We start from the raw sequence: 18,999 nt of genomic DNA on the forward strand, positions 1-18,999 counted from the left end.
TTTGGTACATAAGCCAAAAAAAAGGCCAAGAAAAAGTCGTGGTGGCCTAGTTAAAGGACCAACCTCTCAAGTATGAGGGCGCGGGTTCCATCCCAGGTCAGGCAAGTACCAATGCAGTTGCATTTTTTTCTAAGTTTGTATGTACTTTCTAAGTATATCTTAGACACCATTGGCTGTGTTTCGGATGGCACGTTAAACTGTATGTCCCGGCTGTCATTGAACATCCTTGGCAGTCGTTACGGGTAGTCAGAAGCCAGTAAGTCTGACACCAGTCTAACCAAGGGGTATCGGGTTGCCCGGGAAACTGGGTTGAGGAGGTCAGATAGGCAGTCGCTTCTTGTAAAGTACTGGTACTCAGCTGAATCCGGTTAGACTGGAAGCCGACCCCAACATGATTGGGAAAAGGCTCGGAGGATGATGATTGGTACATGATGATGATGATGATGTCCTCCTAGCCGATTATCGGCTACGGCGGCTGTTCTCATGTAAGGAGATTAGCCAACTGCGCAGGACATATTATAGTGCACAAGCATTTGCGCAGACACAGGTGCACTCCCTATTCCTTCACTCTCATAGCCCGATGGGACGGCAATCCGACACGACCGGAAAGAGATCAGGCGCAGGACCGACATTTACGTGCTCTCCGATGCACGGGTGAATCAATCACCAACTTCCAGGCTTCGGGCTGCTTTGTGAGTCTTCTAAAACCCACAAAGCGATTTCGGCCCGACTCGGGAATCGAACCCGAGACCTCGTGCTCAGCAGCCACACTTGCGACAACTAGACCAACGAGGCAGTTGATTTGTGATTGGTACATAAGCCACTGAAGGTTCACCATTTCTGCACTCCACAAAAAAGTCGCTTTATATATTTAGGGAGTACCTATCCTTAGTACGTACTAAAAATAACCAATATATCGTTATTTCGAGTGTTATTGGAGATAATAGACTGCCGAATATAATGTTTGTTATAGCAGCCATAAATTTGATCATCTGTGGGGGTATATTGCGTGGCGGGAGGCCGAATTTATTGATTATAAGAATTGTTTCAGACTAGCGTTTTATACGCGCGTATACCAAGATATGAGAATCTTTTGCTAAAAACGCAAGGTTTACGCGGCGTTTAAAAGTAAGTAATGCCCTATTACCAATTGAATGTATGTATGTATGTATGTCTCAGGGTGGTTCTATGTCTATATGTATCTCTGATGGCTAAATTTAAAAAAAAACAACCGCACGATATAAATACTCGTCTAAAATATGCCTTACTAGGCTTCTTCTACAGCCTTACTTATAAACGTGAATTAAAAAATAACTGCCTGTTAGTTAAGACGTGCTTAAGCAACGTTTATAAGTAAGAATTTTCTTAAACAGCCCTTAAGTATTACTTATTATTTAATTCACGTTTCTAAGTAAGGCTGTTATATTTTTGCAGTCTTAATAACTATAGTCGAAAGGAGTTCCAATTATTATCATAAAAACTAATTGATTTCTGTTTAACCCAGTCTTAATTAAAAACGTGAGTATCCTTGCATTTTTCATATATTCAGTTTGACCTCCACTTTAACCTGATGCAGCTGAGTAGCTGTGTTTTAGAAAGACCGATCTCCTACACCTAGTTTCCCGGGCAATCCAATACCCCTTGGTAAGACTGGTTGTCAAGCTTTCAGACTTCTGACAACCCGTAACGACTGCCAAAGATGTCCAAATGACAGCCAATACCCACCAATTTAACGTGCCTTGCGAAACACGGAAGACACGTTAAGCTTAATTACCATCTAGACAGATAACTAGGTATAATGTTTACATCCAGTAATTTGTGTTATCATGTAGTTTATACTTTGAATTCGTGACGTCACCAGACTAGACACTGACGCTTTACCTAGGACAGACTTTAAAATTGACGTAATGACGTGCACCTTACCTAATACGTAGGTATGCGTATTGTTTACCAAGTGTTGCAAAAATGAAGCCTTAAAACCCATCATCGGTCCAGCCTCATCATCATATCATCTTCTGCCTTTTTATCGTCCCACTGCTGGGCTGCGGCCTCCTCTCACACGGAGAAGGATTGAGCGTTAATAACCATGCTTGCTCAATGCGGGTTGCTGATTTCAGACTTTATAGTCCAGGTTTCCTCAAGATGTTTTCCTTGACCTTACTTTGCCTTAATCCCATTAAATAACTCCCTTTCCGATTTATGGATATTTATGAGGTATTGGGTTCCCCAGGTAACTGAGTTGAGGAGGTCAGATAGGCACACTGGTACTCATCTGCATCTAGTTAGACTGGAAGCCGACCCCAAAATAGTTGTCAAAAGACTAGGCAGATGATGAGTTTTATGAACAAAAATGACACTAAAGAATTTGGAAATGTAGTGGCCCTAGTCTCTCAAGTACGAGTGTGGATTCGATTCCAAGTCAGAGAATAATATACATAGGTTGTATGCAATTTCTAAATATACCCTGGACAACAATAACTGAGTAAAGGTGAAAGAAAACATCTCAAGGAAATCTGAACTTTAAAGTCTGAAATCGCCAATCCGGATTGAGCAAGCGTGGTGATTAACGCTCACCATAAAATATGACTAGCAAGCGCAGCGTAGGACGTCCTTATAAAGGTCGCCGTCGACGCTGGATGTAGGTCGCCTCCAACAGGTATCTGTGGAGATCTAAGGGGGAGGCCTATGTTCAGCAGTGGACGTCCTATGGCTGAGATGATGATGACGACGATGATAAAATATTCAATCTTTGTCTGTATGATAATGATGTATTTAGAAAATCCTTTATACTGAAGTGACGTAACATTAATTATGATGAAAGTAATTAGAATTAAATGCAAAACTAGCAACAATTGTAGACTTTGTTCACTAACTAGTAGATAATAGAATCTCTTATTTATGAATGAAAACATTACATTATGCGTATCGAATGTTTATTGGGTCAATTAACTATACGCGTGCTTTCATATATTATACATTCACTTTTTATCAGGCTAAGTACGAAAAAGAGAAAGAAAATACAGTTATTTACAAGAATATGATTGATAGACCTCCAATGAATAAGATAAAGTCAAAAAAAAATTAAATAAAATATAAATATGAACAAGTAACAGAAAGACAATAACTTGGACATTAAAGAAAAAATAGTGAAAATAATAAAGGTTTAAAAAACTTAAAAAAAAACACGCTAGGAACGTATTGTCATCAGAATTCAGAGACCGGAAATGGGTCAAATTAAGATTCCAAGAATTTCTTACATACATAGTTACAAAAAAGCTAATATAAGCGTGTTAAAAAAACATGCATCACAAACAAATCAGCAATCCGCATCTATCGCACGTGGTGATTAATGCACAATCCTTCTCCGTGTGAGAGGAGGCCGCAGCCCAGCAGTGGGACGATAAAAAAGGCCGATCATACCTCCTCAAGATGTTTTCTTTCACCCTTACTCAGTCATTGGTGTTCAAGGTATACTTAGAAAGTTCATATAACTTAGAAATGTTCCAATGTTCCATTGGTGCTTGCCTGACCTGGAACCGAACCCTCATCATGAGGGCCTCATGCTCATACTTGAGAGACCAGTTTTAAACCACTAAGCAGCCAATGACATTGTCACATTGACAGAAGCATTCCCCCAACTTTAACGGTGACTTGCACCATTTAACTATAACGATAACCAAACCATAACCAGCCGTATACTTGCCGCCCATTGGTCACATCGGCGATTTAACAACTGATAATGGTTCGGTTATCGTTATAGTTAAATGGTGCAACTTACAGTTAAGCTACTAACTGTCTCCCAAGAGGGCTCAGTGAGGCCAAGGCCTGCCGGAGCTGCGGGATTATGTTCAAAAGAGTTACCGCGGCCCTAGTACATAAAAGGCCTACGACGGAACACGACGGTTTTTAGTCAGTGAGAGTCTGGCACTCCCTCACCGCTGCTAACTTACAGCGGGAGGGGTCATTTGATAATTTTTGCCATTGATAAAAAAAAAGCTACTAACTGTCAAGACATTGCCAATCAATGTTTGCCAACAAATTAAACTTAATGGCGTGATTCTTGTAAAAAAAATACTTTATCTCTAACTCTTATCGAAACGAGACGAAACATGTAATGTATGCGTGATTGGAGATCACATACATTGTCAATAATATAGTAGATATTATAAAACAAAGCTACGCCACGTTTGTCTGTCTCGCGATCAACTTGGAAACTGCTGAGCTGGTTTTCATGTGCTTTTTAAGGAGTGATGCGGTTTAATTTTCAGTATCACTACATAGTATAAAACAAAGTCGCTTTCTCTCTCCCTATGTCCCTTTGTCCCTTTGTGCGCCTAAATCTTTAAAACTACGCAACCGATTTTTATGCGGTTTTTTTTTATCAGATAGTGTTTCAAGACGAAGGTTTAATGTGTATAAAAACATCCATTAAATTGTCTAGAAATACTGTTACCGTGCGAAGCCGGGGTGGGTAGTAATATTATAAACAAACTCTTCGTTTGGTTGAACTCCCTAAAATCTGTGACACTAAAGGACCAATTTGAAAAAATATTTTAGTGCTTAAAAGCCTTTTACCGAAAAAGGCCTATACACAACATGTAACGTAATTAACGCATACCCTCAAACACCCCAATTAGAATATTATGTTATAATCATAATACATACACTGAATTTTTAATTTAACATGTATATGCATTGTTATTTACTAAATTAGTTATACCAATTCTTGGAGAACTTTTTGGTCATACTACTACGCACGCAAATATCGCGCCGCGCGCCGCTCGACTCGACACAACATAACGAAACTACGGAAAAAGCCGACCATACACGAAGTCTTATTACTTTGAGTTACGGTCTATTTGAATTTGTTTTGACTGTACAGGGTTAATATGACAATAATTTCCGTAGTTTTAATTATTTTTGGGATAAAAAATTACCTATATTAAAAATGATTTAAATCGATTCAGTAAACGGTTCTGAACAAACTAATTTCAGGATGTGCGTTAATTAAGTTACATATTGTATATTACTTTTTACCTCGGTACGAGAAGTAATTCCCACCATTCGATACTAGTTAGTATGCACGTAATCCCGGGCTGCTCGCTTTTAGGTACCTTATTCAATTAACAACAATTAAGATAGTTTGCAGTGATTTTTAAAATCATGATTTGCATTTCTTGAACTTGTTTCTGAAATAGAGACAGGTAGTATCTGTGTATACCTAGTTAACGGAAAATTTTATTTTTTGTCTAATTTAAGCTGCGTCATGCGGAATGTATCTATTGCACAATATTTTGTTATTTCTTCTAAGAATTTTGGTCCTTGCATTTAAGATAAGTATAGGTTAAAACACGATGAAGTTGAAAAGTACTTAGGTAATTATTTTTATTTAAATACACCAGAAAGGCTGTCATTGAATATCCTTGGCAGTCGTTACGGGTAGTCAAAAGCCAGTAAGTCTGACACCAGTCTAACCAAGGGCTATTTTGTTGTCCCGGTAACTGGGTTGAGGAGGTCAGATAGGGCAGTCGCTCCTTGTCAAGCACTGGTACTCAGCTGAATCCCGTTAGACTGGAAGCCGACCCCAACATAGTTGGGAAAAAGGCTCGGAGGATGATGATTCAAAGTAAACAGTTGTTTTAAGAAAAACGGGTGTTTGCTGTCAATGCAAATGGGCATTAGTAAATAAAAACCTTGAATAAAAGGTCAAAATAATATCTCGTTGATCGATTTCACCCCATTTAGTGCACTTGACCCCGTCTTTCCCAATCAACACATATCATCTGCCTACAAGGAGCGACTGCCTATCTGACCTCCTCAACCCAGTTACCCGGGCAACCCAATACCCCTTAGTAAAACTGGTTGTCAGACTTACTGGCTTCTGACTACCCGTAACGACTGCCAAAGATGTTCAATGACAGCCGGGACCTGCAGTTTATCGTGGCATCCGAAACACAGTCATTGGTGTCCAAGATATACTTAGAAAGTACAAACAAGCTTAGAAAAGTTGCATTGGTACTTGCCTGGCCTGGAATGAAACCCACACAATCATACTTGCGAGGTTATTTATTATAACTTATTTACTAGGCCACCGCGACTTAAAAATACTAATACTAATAAATGTTGAAAAATGGGCGTGGTAAAGACCTTTATGGTCTTACTACAAAAACTTTAGCAACTGTTTTACACTTGTCTAAAAAAAATGTGGCTCCAAAATAAACCATATGTCAACGTCATAATTTGTCATTTTTTTAGACAAGTCTTAAACTGACGTTAAAAAGTTTTTGTGGTAAGACGGCTTGTTTTTAGATAAAGAATATCTTAATAAGTAAATAGGTATAGTAGTATGTCTAGCCGAAAAATACAGTCACCTCTCTTGTCTGACGATAAAAAAAAAATTGTTTATAATAAATTGATTACTTTAAATATTAATTAAAATATTTTAAGATAGTAATTGACATTCAGTTTATCTAAAGACTTTGAAAGAACAAAAAAATAAAACTTATGCAATTATTTTTTTGAAAGAATCATTCTTTTATTTCAAAAACTAGATGTCAGGCGTTGTTTCGCCTGCACTCCATAGTAATTACTTTGCGCACCTGGATATTCCTCGATAAATGGGCTATCGGTTTAGTTTTTAATGAGTTTAGGGCATTCAAACATACAACATACTCTTCAGCTTTATAATATTATAGTTGTCTAGCTTTTATAGGTAACTCTAATCAGTTACTGTTACAGCCTTTTATCATCCCACTGCTGGGCTGCCGTCTCCTCTCACACAGAGAAGGATTGAGCATTAATCACCACGCTTCGAACCCACACCCTCATACTCTAGAGGTTTGTTCTTTACCCACTATAGTTCGGCCATTCAGAGAATGCGTTCCTGACACGTCGCGATTGAACTGACGACGTAACTTTGCAATGGCGTTGCAGTTACGATAAAAATATTTTTGCTGGTTGTTTACCGTTTTAACAATTGAGGAGCATTAAAACAACATTATTATATCAATAATCAATGAATGTAGTTACGTCGTCAGTTCAATCGCGACGTGTCAGGAACGCATTCTCTGAATGGCCGAACTATAGGCCACCACGACTTACTAACTACTACTTAGTTAACTAATGATAATTTAAAAACCTTAGAAAATAACGCCTGAAAAAAACCTTGGTACAATTACTTGGACTTTACACTGGGAAAGCATCGAACCCGGGAAATTGCGATATCTCTTCCGTTCGATATGGTGTATTTCAAGGCTAATATTGAACATATGATTTTTGTTTTAATTTGCTTTGTTTACGTAGTTATCAATGTGTTAGAAATACTAAGAAATACTAATAGTTATATTCCATTTTACATACTGCACCTACTATACCTACTATACCTACTATCTTCCACCAAAACGATTTCACCCGCGCCTAGTAATAACTATGTACTTTTTTCATCTGGATATATAAGAAGACTAAAGCCTTCCTCAATAAATACGGTATCTAACACAGTTTTTTTTTTAAATCGGACCAGTTCGGAAATTGCCGTTCAAAACTAACAAACAAACTCTACAGTATTCTAATATTAGTAACCGCATGTATAGATAAAGAGATTTCCTTGTTTTCTTCTTATGGACCATATTCAAGGCTCGTTTAGATGAACCTGTTAAAAAATTCTCAATTCCCCCAAAACTCACCAAAAAGTCTATAGTCCCCAGCCCTAGCCTGTCCACTTAAAAAATTGTACTTTGAAAAATTCAAAGTAAACAATTGTTTTAAGAAAACTGACGTTTATGTTTGTCAGTAGAATTGGTCCTTCGACTCATGCGATGTTTCAAACCGCCATTACGTATGGCACAACTAATCAGACATTTAGAGATCTTTATGTATACACTAATCGTATCTATACTAGTAAATAAAGAGAAAAGATTTGATTGTTTGTTTATTTGCAATAGGCTCCGGGTCTACTGAACTGAAATGAAAAAATCTTTCACTGTTAGGAAGCTACACTATCTGCGCTGAAAACGGGCTGTTTTATCCGGGTATAGTTCCCGGCACGTAACTTGGCAAGAATCGTTAGATGAAAACCTATTTTTTTCAAGCAGACATAATCGCCAATAAATAATGTCAATAACCATAGAATAATGCATAAGCAATAACAGGGACCACTTTTTTGTATAATTTAGTGCACTATGTACAGGCTCACACTTATTGAAGGTCCCAAATCCTTGCCAAGTTATATGCCGGCTACTATACCGAAATAATTTTTCCAGGAGACGCGGAAGAAAACGCGTGAAATAGCCTTAAACAGAAATACACAGCCTTAAACTAATAAAGAGTCAATTAATTTTATCCAAATACTCACGAGTAAACATAAGGCCCGACCTCCTCAACTTTCAGTTTCTCCTCCTTCCGATCCTTCACTTGTTCCCAATTAGTATAGTTGAAGAGGTAAACCTTCATCAACGGCTGAACATCAGGCCGCCTCCAGATCTTGTACGCCAGTGAATTGTTGCGGATTACCATGCTCTGTAGGAAAGAAATATAGTTTAATTGTTATGATCGGAAGGTAGGTTAAATTGGTGGCTCCTGGTTATTATTTTAATGTCTTTGGCAGTCGTTACGGGCAGTCAGAAGCTGGATAGTCCGACAAGGGGTGTTAGGTTGCCCAAGTTACTGGGTTGAGGAGGTCAGATAGGCAGTCGCTACATGTGGCACACTGGTACACAGATGATTCTGGTTAGAAAGGAAGCCGACCCCAACATAGTTGGAAAAAAGCCTATTATAATGAGGGCCAATAGAAAGACTGTATGGATGTTTATTACTTTTTGGCTGAACGGATTTTGATGAAATTTTGCAGATCTATAGCTCAAAATAAAATGTAAGTTAATTTTAATTCGAGTCCGGGAAATAGTTCCCTCTGACCACTGATCTGTTAACCGCGGATATACTATATACTAGACTGACGTAGCTGTCTTATTATTCATGTCATCTTTCAGACAATCTATATCCATCTTCTCTTTGGTCTACCTCTCGATCCTCATACATACTAACTCATGACAGCATATTTTAAAGCTAAAATAAATTACATAAAGACATACTCACAGACAAAATAGCATCGTTGATTGTATTTGTAAAACAGAAGAATATCGTCCCGATCATACTCAGCACGAACGTTGTAGATATTAATAGTAATACTGAAACAAAGAAATAAATATATTAAATATAATATCATCATCATCATCCTGACCTTATCCAGTATTTAATTATAATTTAATTGTAACAGACAGCCCTGTTGCTGGGAAGTTTGTTCCTCACAACTTCGTCTTCCCAGCCATGACACTAGGAAGTGGTGAAAGGGGGGCGTTTTGGGGGTGATGTCCTTTTGTAAAAGTGCTAAAAACTAGCCTACTTTCAATAAACGTTTTTGACTTTGACTTGACTTTGACTTTGACATTTTATTTTCGGATGCAATAGAATATTAGCCTTTGTTACTCGAGGATACTTAATGTAGCTTTGTAATACTGAAAGAGTTGCTCAAGTCGTTTCAGTATTGTAGGGCAGTTAGAAACTTTTCAGTCTTAAGGTTTTATTCATTATTTAATTCCTGCAGTGTGATTCTATAAGACTTCACTCTAAACTTCGCATCTGAATCCGCCGTGAGTTACTACACTAGCGCTACTCTTGCGAGCGTGTTTGCGAGTTGAACTAAATTAAACTCGAGATTTTGACAGATAAAGTATGAGATGACTTTTAGAACGTTTTGAACCGAATGTGAAGTGAGAGTGAATAGCGAAGTGAAATGCGAGTTGTTGTCTGAATTTTATGGAATCGACGTACTGGTTGGACCATTATTTAAATACTTATATTCGATGTAAATAGTATAGTTTTGATACGGATGTTGTCACTTAGCTCCCAATCAAAAATAAAGCAAAGTTAAAGTTCTTTTTAATGTTTTCATTGAAATATCCCCGGTTCCTAGCGCGCCACGCGCTACAGTATAGGTAGTTTCAGATCCTTCAAGGTACAAATAAACAAATAAAAATAGAAAAATGGATATACAAAAACTTAAATACCATATATTAAAACCCTCCTCGAGAATCACGCTGTTGATTGGTGGCAACCGCTTGAAGTTTTTAAGTATATCGCAAACAGACGTGGCAGGGATTTTGTTTTATAATAATGTAGGTATAGGCAGATATTAACATGCTCTCCGAATCTCTCCGTTCGTGTCGGATTGCCGTCCCATCGGGCTATGAGAGGGAAGGAATAGTGAGTGCACTTCTGTCTGCGCAAATGCTCGTGCACTGTCCTGCGCAGCTGGCTGATCTCCTTATATGAGAACAGCTGCCGTGGTCGAAATCGACCGTGGACGCCATTATAGGTTGATAGTAGATTTCCGTGTTTATCAAATAGCTTTTTATAATGTGAGTCATACCGTGAAATAACAGCTTAGTGAACTTAAGAAACCCAAATTAATTCAACTGGTATTTAGGTATTCTTAAAAAAATAGGTTAAGACTTTGGACTTGACTTTTAATTGTTATGAAATAATCGCTGAGACGAAAAACACACAAACAAGAGCTTTAATTGTAATTGAATTATCATCTTTTATACCATCATCTGAAGAGCCTTTTCCCAACTATGTTGGGGTCGGCTTCCAGTCTAATCGGATGCAGCTGGGTACCAGTGCTTTACAAGGAGCGACTGCCTATCTGACCTCCTCAACCCTGTCACCCGGGCAACCCCTTAGTTAGACTGGTGTCAGACTTACTGGCTTCTGACTACCCGTAATGACTGCCAAGGATTTTCAATGGCAGCCGGGACCTACAGTTTAACTTGCCATCCGAAACACAGTCATTGGTGTCTAAGATATACTTAGAAAGTACATACAAACTTAGAAAAGTTGCATTGGTACTTGCCTGACCATGGAGCGACTGGTATCTTGTTTTAATTAAAAAATATTTTTTTGTAGCCATAGATAAATAGATAGTCCATTTATCGAGGAAGGCTATAGGCTTCTTTTTACCAGGGTTGCGCGAAATAGATTTATACGAATATGAGTTTTTTTAATAGTGTTTTTGATAATATTTTGTTTTTTCTTGCAGCATGACTCGTGAGGGAGTGTCAGACTCTTGCTGACTAAAACCCATCATGTTCCTTCTTAAGACTTTTATGTACCAGGGCTAAGGTAATGAGCCCTCGACCCCCGGCCCTGGCAGGATGAGACCACTTCAGATGAAGAAGTATGGAAGAAGAAGACAGGCTGCACCGATCAAAAAGTTTTTTAGACTTTCAAAGTTAAACTGATAAATCAGTTTCTCTCAATATAAAATGGTATTAAATTTATCTCAATCACTGATTAAAAAAACTGTAGAATATTACTGTTTAATATTTTTTATCTTTTTGTAGCTTACTTTAGAACCCGGAACAGTATTTCAAAAATTTATAATCTAGTGTCCAAAGAGCAAATCGGAGTAAAGTTTCATACAAATCATATTATTTACATATATTCTGACCTTCAGCATTTCAGCTGATAAAAAATAGTCGTACGATATTGTTTTTATAAGTAATTACACAGACTAAGGGGTATCAGGTTGCCCGGGTAACAGGGTTGAGGAGGTCAGATAGGCAGTCGCTCCTTGTAAAACACTGGTACTCGGCTGCGTCCGGTTAGACTGGTAGCCGACCCCAATATAATTGGGAAAATACTAGGTAGATAATTATTGTTTGGAAGTAATATTGTTTAATTTTGTTATTATTTAACGGCGCTTGTAACGATTATTTTATTTGCAACAGTTTTTATCGGCGCCAAGAAAACTCATTTACCTACGGTTAGATCCAATATTGTATCTAAGTATATGTTGTTTTGATTACTAGAGATAGGAAATTGATATTACTCGTATGGAGTTGATGATATAATTATATCTAAAGTATAACTTTAAATTAGCGGAAATTGTTATTCATCAAAACTAATAGCATAATGGAGAGGAAACATTAAATTGTTTTTTTTGTACTCTAAAGGCTCCGAAGCTACCGGACCGATTCGAAAAATTATTTCACTGTTTAAAAGCTGTTTCTTGTAAATGACGTATGACATAATTTTGTATTGATATTGTAATCTCTAAGATTTTTTATATAAGAAAGGCAGAGATGTGTTGCTGGGGACTTTGTTGCGCCACTTCTTCTTCCCAGTAACAACACATAAGAAGTGGTGAAGGGTGGCTGTTTTTGTGCCTGTCTTTTGAGGCTGTCTCATGTAATTCTGTAATTCTGACGTTCGAGAAGCGCTGTTTGTGATTTTGAATTTGATTTTATAGTCTTTAATTTATCCGAAAACTGGAAGGAAGTTCCTCGAAATGCGAGTTATTATGTTTTTGATAGCTAAGCGTAACAAAAATAAAGTAATTGGAGTTTATTGACATCGCTGCGTCACGTGGTATGTCAAAGATCATGTTTAGCATAAGTAAACGCATTTTAATTAGGGCTGTCTTAATTTCACTGGTTATGAGGAACACAACAAACGAAAACTTGGTAATTTTCGAAAATAGAAGTAACTAGTCGAATGTCGGCTGTTATTGAACATCTTTGGCAGTCGTTACGGGTAGTCAGAAGCCAGAAAGTCTGACAGCAAGTCTTACCAAGGGGTATTAGGTTGCCCGGGTAACTGGGTTGAGGAGGTCAGATAGGCAGTCGCTCCTTATAAAACACTGATACTCAGCTGCATTTGGTTCGACTGGAAACCGACCCCCAACATAGTAGACTAGGAAGATGAAGACGGTAGAGCGAGTAGACCAGAAGATACATTTGTGTTCGTCACAATGCCTCTCTTAAAGGTGCTTAGGTTGTTTTATTTGCCAAGTTAAGCGATGGCAACCCTAATTAAATACTGTTCTGCATATACTTAGCTCGGATTACACAGTAACCTAATTCTTTTGTTTGTCAACATTATGCATGATTAAATAAATAATGAATGTTGTATAGTGATATTTAAATATTTGTATACGGTTCTTCAAACCATACAGACAGAATTGTGTTGCTGGGCAGTTTGTTCCACCACTTCTTCTTCCCAGCAAAAACACATAGGAAGTGGTGAAGGGCGGGCGTTTTGGGGGCTGTCTTTTGTAAATTTGACGTTCGAAAAGTGCTGATTTTCAGCCTACTTTGAATAAATGACTTTTGATTTTGATTTTTTTGATTTTGAAATCACCGTTAATGTTATTTCGCTTAGGAATAAGTTCTTTGTCATTTTATTTATGCTAGTATAAGTGCCGAGAAAGTACTTTCTGCACATTTATAAAATAGAGGACTAGACTAGGATTTAGCGAGGCATGGTAACAAACTAATAGATACCAAATTCCATCCTGATCGGTTCAGTCATTTCAGTAACTGTTAACGTAATGTGGTATAAGTCCAAAAATCACTTAAACATCTGAACTTTCCTCATAAAATATCTACTATCCATTGACAAAAACCGCGTAAATATCTGTTAAGTTAGTTCAAGTAAGTAGTCGACGGGTAAAAGGCAAAAGGGGTCAAGCACCACAGATCATATTGTTCAGGAGAGTAAAAAGAAAGTTTTAAAAAATAATATCTCTTTATTGCTTTATTGAATCACATCACAATCTTCAGAAAAGTTTACTAAAATACAATGTTCTTTAATAATTTTACATCAAAATAAGCCTGAGATCAATAGTTTCAAAGATAGATGTCGCTTGACCCCAGGTTTTAACCATGTTTATCGCTTTCGCGAGGGGTCAAGCACCAATATTTAATGTTGGAATATTTAGATTTTGGCCTAAGCTCCAGGCGCTGGCGCGCGCTTAGTGGATCAAATGCAACGTAACGAAAATAAAATTATTTAAGAAAGGGGCCAAGCGCCAATTATGTTTAGTTGAAAATTTTTACTATTGGTGTAAGCGACGTTATAGTTATTAAACAAATAAAAGAAAAATGGATACAAACGACATATTTACTTCTAATATTGTTTTTAAAATTATGCCAAATGACAAGGCAATACAAAAACGTAATACACAAAATGGTCCTTCAACCAAGCAAGGTAAAGTTGGTGTCGCTTGAGCACTTTTGGCAAGTATCGATTTGGCACTTCAGTACAAATAATTCTTTGGTGCAAGTGACTTTTTTCATGCTAGGAAAACGATATTACGACCATTCGAAAGAGAAAAAATAGTGGAGTTGGGGTCAATAAAAAAGTTAAAATCGCAAAATGTGGCGCTTGACCCCTTTTGCCTTTTTACCGTCGTAGTGAAAATGAGTGAATCATTCTTAAGCTAAAAAGAGATGTAACTAAATTAATCTCTTTCCGTCGAACCACAAAAACTTTTAAACGTCTGTTGAACACTTGTCTAAAAAATGACAGATTATGATATTGAAATAAGGTCCGTTTTGCAGTCACAGTGTTTTTAGACAAGTTTTCAACAGATGTTTAAGTTTTTGTAGTAAGGCTGTTTATGTCTTAGAAGCTGAAAATCGATCTCAGTGGCGTGCACTTGGAGAGGCCTATGTCCAGCAGTGGACTGCGATAGGCTGATGATGATGATGATGACCACGTTTCATCGGAGTTGTTCGAACGGAATTTGAACCCGCGAACCTACGATAGTTAATAACAACTGCGCTATCTTACATTTGCATATAATTAGCTTGTAGTTAGAAATAATTGCTTATCTCCTTCATTATTTATTACTAGCGGTTTTACCCGCGTCCCGTGCGAACTTTTTCAGGCACCAAGAAAAAAGTAGCTTTAGCTTTTCTTAAATAAATGGGTTTTCTGACACTGAAAGATTTTTACAAATTCAGTAGATCCTGAGATAGTCCCGGCTGTCATTGAACATCCTTGGCAGTCGTTACGGGTAGTCAGAAGCCAGTAAGTCTGACACCAGTCTAACCAAGGGGTATTGGGTTGCCCGGGTAACTGGGTTGAGGGGGTCGGATAGGGCAGTAGCTCCTAGTAAAGTGCTGGTACTCAGCTGAATCCGGTTAGACTGGAAGCCAACCCCAACATGATAAGGAAAAAGGCTCGGAGGATGATGAGTAGTTCCTGAAATTAGCGCGTTTTAGCAAGCAAAATAACAAAATCTTCAGCTTTCTAATATTAGTAGAGAAAGATTATATGAAAACTTACTGCAAATAATAAGTATGTATAAGGTCTTAAATGAAAAGCTTTTCTGACCATAAAATACTGTCATAAAACCAAGTTCATAAAACACACGATTAAATTTGACATTCCAGAAATTAATAACTGTCATAATTATTATAATTATTCGTACTCCCTACCTAATCCTACTTCCTACTACCGAATATTTATTTATTTATTTATTTATTTATTTATTTATTTATTTATTTATTTATTTATTTATTTATTTATTTATTTATTTATTTATTTATTTATTTATTTATTTATTTATTTATTTATTTATTTATTTATTTATTTATTTATTTATTTATTTATTTATTTACTAAGTTACTTTGTTACTCTTTCACTAAAACAAACAACTATTAGATGGATTTTGATGAAACTTGACTGGAGCCAAATTGCGTTTATGTAAATGGCGCTGAAACGTCGAGAGAACCGTTGTAGGTATATTGGGTTCATTATAATAAGACGATAATGAGACCAACGTGTGTGCTACGGCCTCCTCTCACACGGAGAAGAATTGATCGTTAATCACCACGTGCGAGAGAGGCGGGTTGGTGATTTCAGACTTCATAGTCCAGGTTTTCTCGAGATCTTTTCCTTCACCTTTATTCAGTTATGGGTGTCCAAGATAAACATACTTAGAAGGTATGTATAATATCTTGCCTTAAGCCTAACGTGGGTTAAAAGCTACACACTCATACTCGAGAGGTTGGTGTTTTAACCATTAGGCCACCAGGACTTTTATTATTTAGTAGCTGGTGCCCGCGACTTCGTCTGCGCAGGTTTAGTATTTCGAACAATATGTTTACAAATTGTAGCCTATGTGTTATTCTGATGTATAAGCTATATTATTGTAAAGTTTCATTAAAATCCATTCAGTAGTTTTTGCGTGAAAGAGTAACAAACATCCATACATCCATACATACAAACTTTCGCGTTTATAATATTAGTAGGATGCTTAGGTATGACCTGTTGCACTGGTTATACTGATAAAGATAAAGTCTCCGATATCCTATCAGGAACTCATCTGATAGATAAACTACAACTTTTGGTTTCATAGCTCTCGGTTAGCAATATCTGGCAGAAATTATAAGCAGTCTTTATCTGGCAGATAGCATTAACTATCAGATAACTAACTGACACTTTGTCGATAACTAGTGTAACCGTTCCTAAGTTTTTTTTTTTTAATAAACTTAATTGTTACACTAGAAATATGACTTGCACATTACAAGAAGTCTTCTTAAACCATTCGTCATCTGCCGAGCCTTTTCCCAACTATGTTGGGGTCGGCTTCCGGTCTAACCGAATGCAGCTGAGTACCAATGTGCCACAAGGAGCGACTGCTTATCTGACCTCCTCAACCCAGTTACCCTGGGGCACCTAATCTCTAATTAAGCTAAGTACCTATGAGTTTTTTGTCAATAATTTCAATGTCAATTCAAATAATGCTGTTACCAATTTTGTGAACTTTTTGGTTGAAAAGTACACTAAAATAAGTGTTATTTGTGACTAGCTGTTTACCGTAGTTTCATCTGTATCCTGTGGAAACTAATTCCTGCACTCGGACAAAATATAGGTACCTATATAGTTTAGTAAATAGTCTAGTTTCCCAATAGTGAAATAATTTCGGAGCATTCAGGATGCAAAAGAAATGTATCCTCTTTATTTTATTAGTAAGTAAATATATATATTTGTAGTTGCAGAACCATTTAGTAAGTATACTTTTGACGTTTAAATGTTACTTTGTATAATAGTATCGCCAATAAGGACACTTAGACTTAATAATAATAAAGTACACTCGCTGGCAATAAATTAGGGTCAAATATAACTACTCATGGTTCACTTACATATGTAATACAGACCGATACCAGATATATCTCGTGTTATGGTCACTTCCAATATTTAATCTATCTGTGGACTTGCTTACTCATCATCCTCCGAGCCTTTTTCCCAACTATGTTGGGGTCGGCTTCCAGTCTAACCGGATGTAGCTGGGTACCAGTGCTTTACAAGGAGCGACTGCCCTATCTGGCCCCCTCAACCTAGTTACCCGGGGAACCCAATACCCTTGGTTAGACTGGTGTCAGACTTACTGGCTTCTGACTACCAGTAACGACTGCCAAGGATGTTCAATGACAGCTAGGACCTACACTTTAACGTGCCCTCCGAAACGCAGTCATTGGTGTCTAATATATGTATACTTAGAAAGTGCATACAAACTGTTGACCTGCTTACTAGAGATAGAATTTTAACATTAGTCCCGTATATGATACAAGTCATGTTAAAATCGTATCTTTAGTAAGCAAGACAATAGATATAGAATATTAGTAACGTTAATAGTTTTGGACCTATTTGATTGGTTGAATCTAGTTTCCTCAATGATTTGATACTTCTCTCAAGTAACCAGACAGTTTTAACCGACTTTTAAACAAGGAAGTTCTCAGTTGGACCTGTATGTAAGTATGTATGTTTGTGCTCGATTATCTCACGTTTGACTGAACCAATTTTGATACGGTTATCAGCATAATATTTTTGTTACGCGGACACTCATAGTGGTTCATCTTTGGATAGACACACTATAAAACATGAGAGCCTCCGTCTTTTTGAAGTCGGTTACAAATCGGTAAATTACATTCTCTAATGAACTCGAAACTGTTTAACATATTTACACCACAAAACTTAATCTATCAAAACTGACCCAATATTTCATACCTCCAAATGTAAACTTAAAAACAAAAATATACTTACAACAATAATACTTCTTTTCCGGCTGTTTTCCCCAACATAGAACCGACCACTGACTTTTCACCCCCCCACAAGTAAACTGACTTCTACCACATCCCGCACACCCGTGCAAATTCGTCAAAATTGTATCCTCCCTTATCAAAATCTTCCCCACCCCATTACTAGGGGTTATAATCACCATTTTTTCATCACCATTCTCTTTAGGCAGCATAGGAGTCGAAGACATCGTTTTATCTAAATTATTGTGTTCCATTTTTCGCGAGTATTTTTAGTACATTATTTTTAAATACGGGTTGGAGACGTGTGTTCGCGGCGGAGGCTAGAGAGCTACTGACGATTAGTGACGATAAAAGGGTCATACACTTAGGTTATCAATATGTAAACTTTACTTATTTTTTTGTTACGATTTAAATGGGTTATCTGTGCGCGGGAGTTTTTGTACAGATTCTTGTCATTTACTTAATTTTAGCTAAGTATTTATTTATTGTTGATTTGACATGTGTTTTTCTTTGAGGATTTTGCAGAAAAAGTTGGGGTAAGAAAATTTTTGATTAGGTACGCAAATGTTGTTGTTTGTCGCAAGCTCTTGGCAAGTAAAGGTGTTTGGGTTTGATTCTCAGGTTAGTCTTTTGTCTTGAAAAGCTAGTAATTTTTAAGACGATAATAATCATTCATTGTTATCAAGACTAATATTGTGCTACTGAAGAGTTTGTGCCGGTGGCTTGTCGTCCCATCGGACTATGAGAGTGAGGGAACAGAGAGTGCACCTGTGTCTGCGCTCTTGCATATCACTCTTACTCTATTAATATTGATAGCTGTGCAATTTCCTAACATGCTGAGATTCTACCATTATTGTTCGCGCACATAGGTTGCAATTTTGCGGAGATTTTAGAAATGTTTGCACGCAATTTGTTACTGTTTGCTAGAGCGAGTAGACCAGAAGATAGAAAAATTTTTACATTTTTAATTTTTTTCTTAGTGATCTCTTGCAGATTTACTTAGGATGGGTTACCCCACATTGCAAAAATCCCACCTTAGTTTACGTTTCTTTCCTCTGAAGTATGGCAAGCGCAGTGTAGGACGTCCCACAAGGTGGACAGAAGACCTTATAAA

General features: G+C 37.2%; 1 protein-coding gene across 1 annotated transcript in view; it reads right to left on the minus strand.

Moving 5' to 3' along the window:
* LOC124643751 (scavenger receptor class B member 1-like) overlaps positions 1–18,216 on the minus strand; it is a 34,159-nt gene extending 15,943 nt beyond the window's left edge. The window contains exons 1-3 of the mRNA XM_047182816.1: positions 17,890–18,216; positions 9,091–9,182; positions 8,351–8,514 (exon numbers count right to left, since the gene is read on the minus strand). Of these exons, the coding sequence (XP_047038772.1) occupies positions 8,351–8,514; positions 9,091–9,182; positions 17,890–18,139 (506 nt within the window). The 5' untranslated portion in view covers positions 18,140–18,216. The remainder of the gene's footprint in view (positions 1–8,350; positions 8,515–9,090; positions 9,183–17,889) is intronic.
* Between the last annotated feature and the right edge of the window lie 783 nt (positions 18,217–18,999).

This window comes from Helicoverpa zea, chromosome 28, assembly GCF_022581195.2.
Source record: "Helicoverpa zea isolate HzStark_Cry1AcR chromosome 28, ilHelZeax1.1, whole genome shotgun sequence".
Classification (NCBI taxonomy): Eukaryota; Metazoa; Arthropoda; class Insecta; order Lepidoptera; family Noctuidae; genus Helicoverpa; species Helicoverpa zea.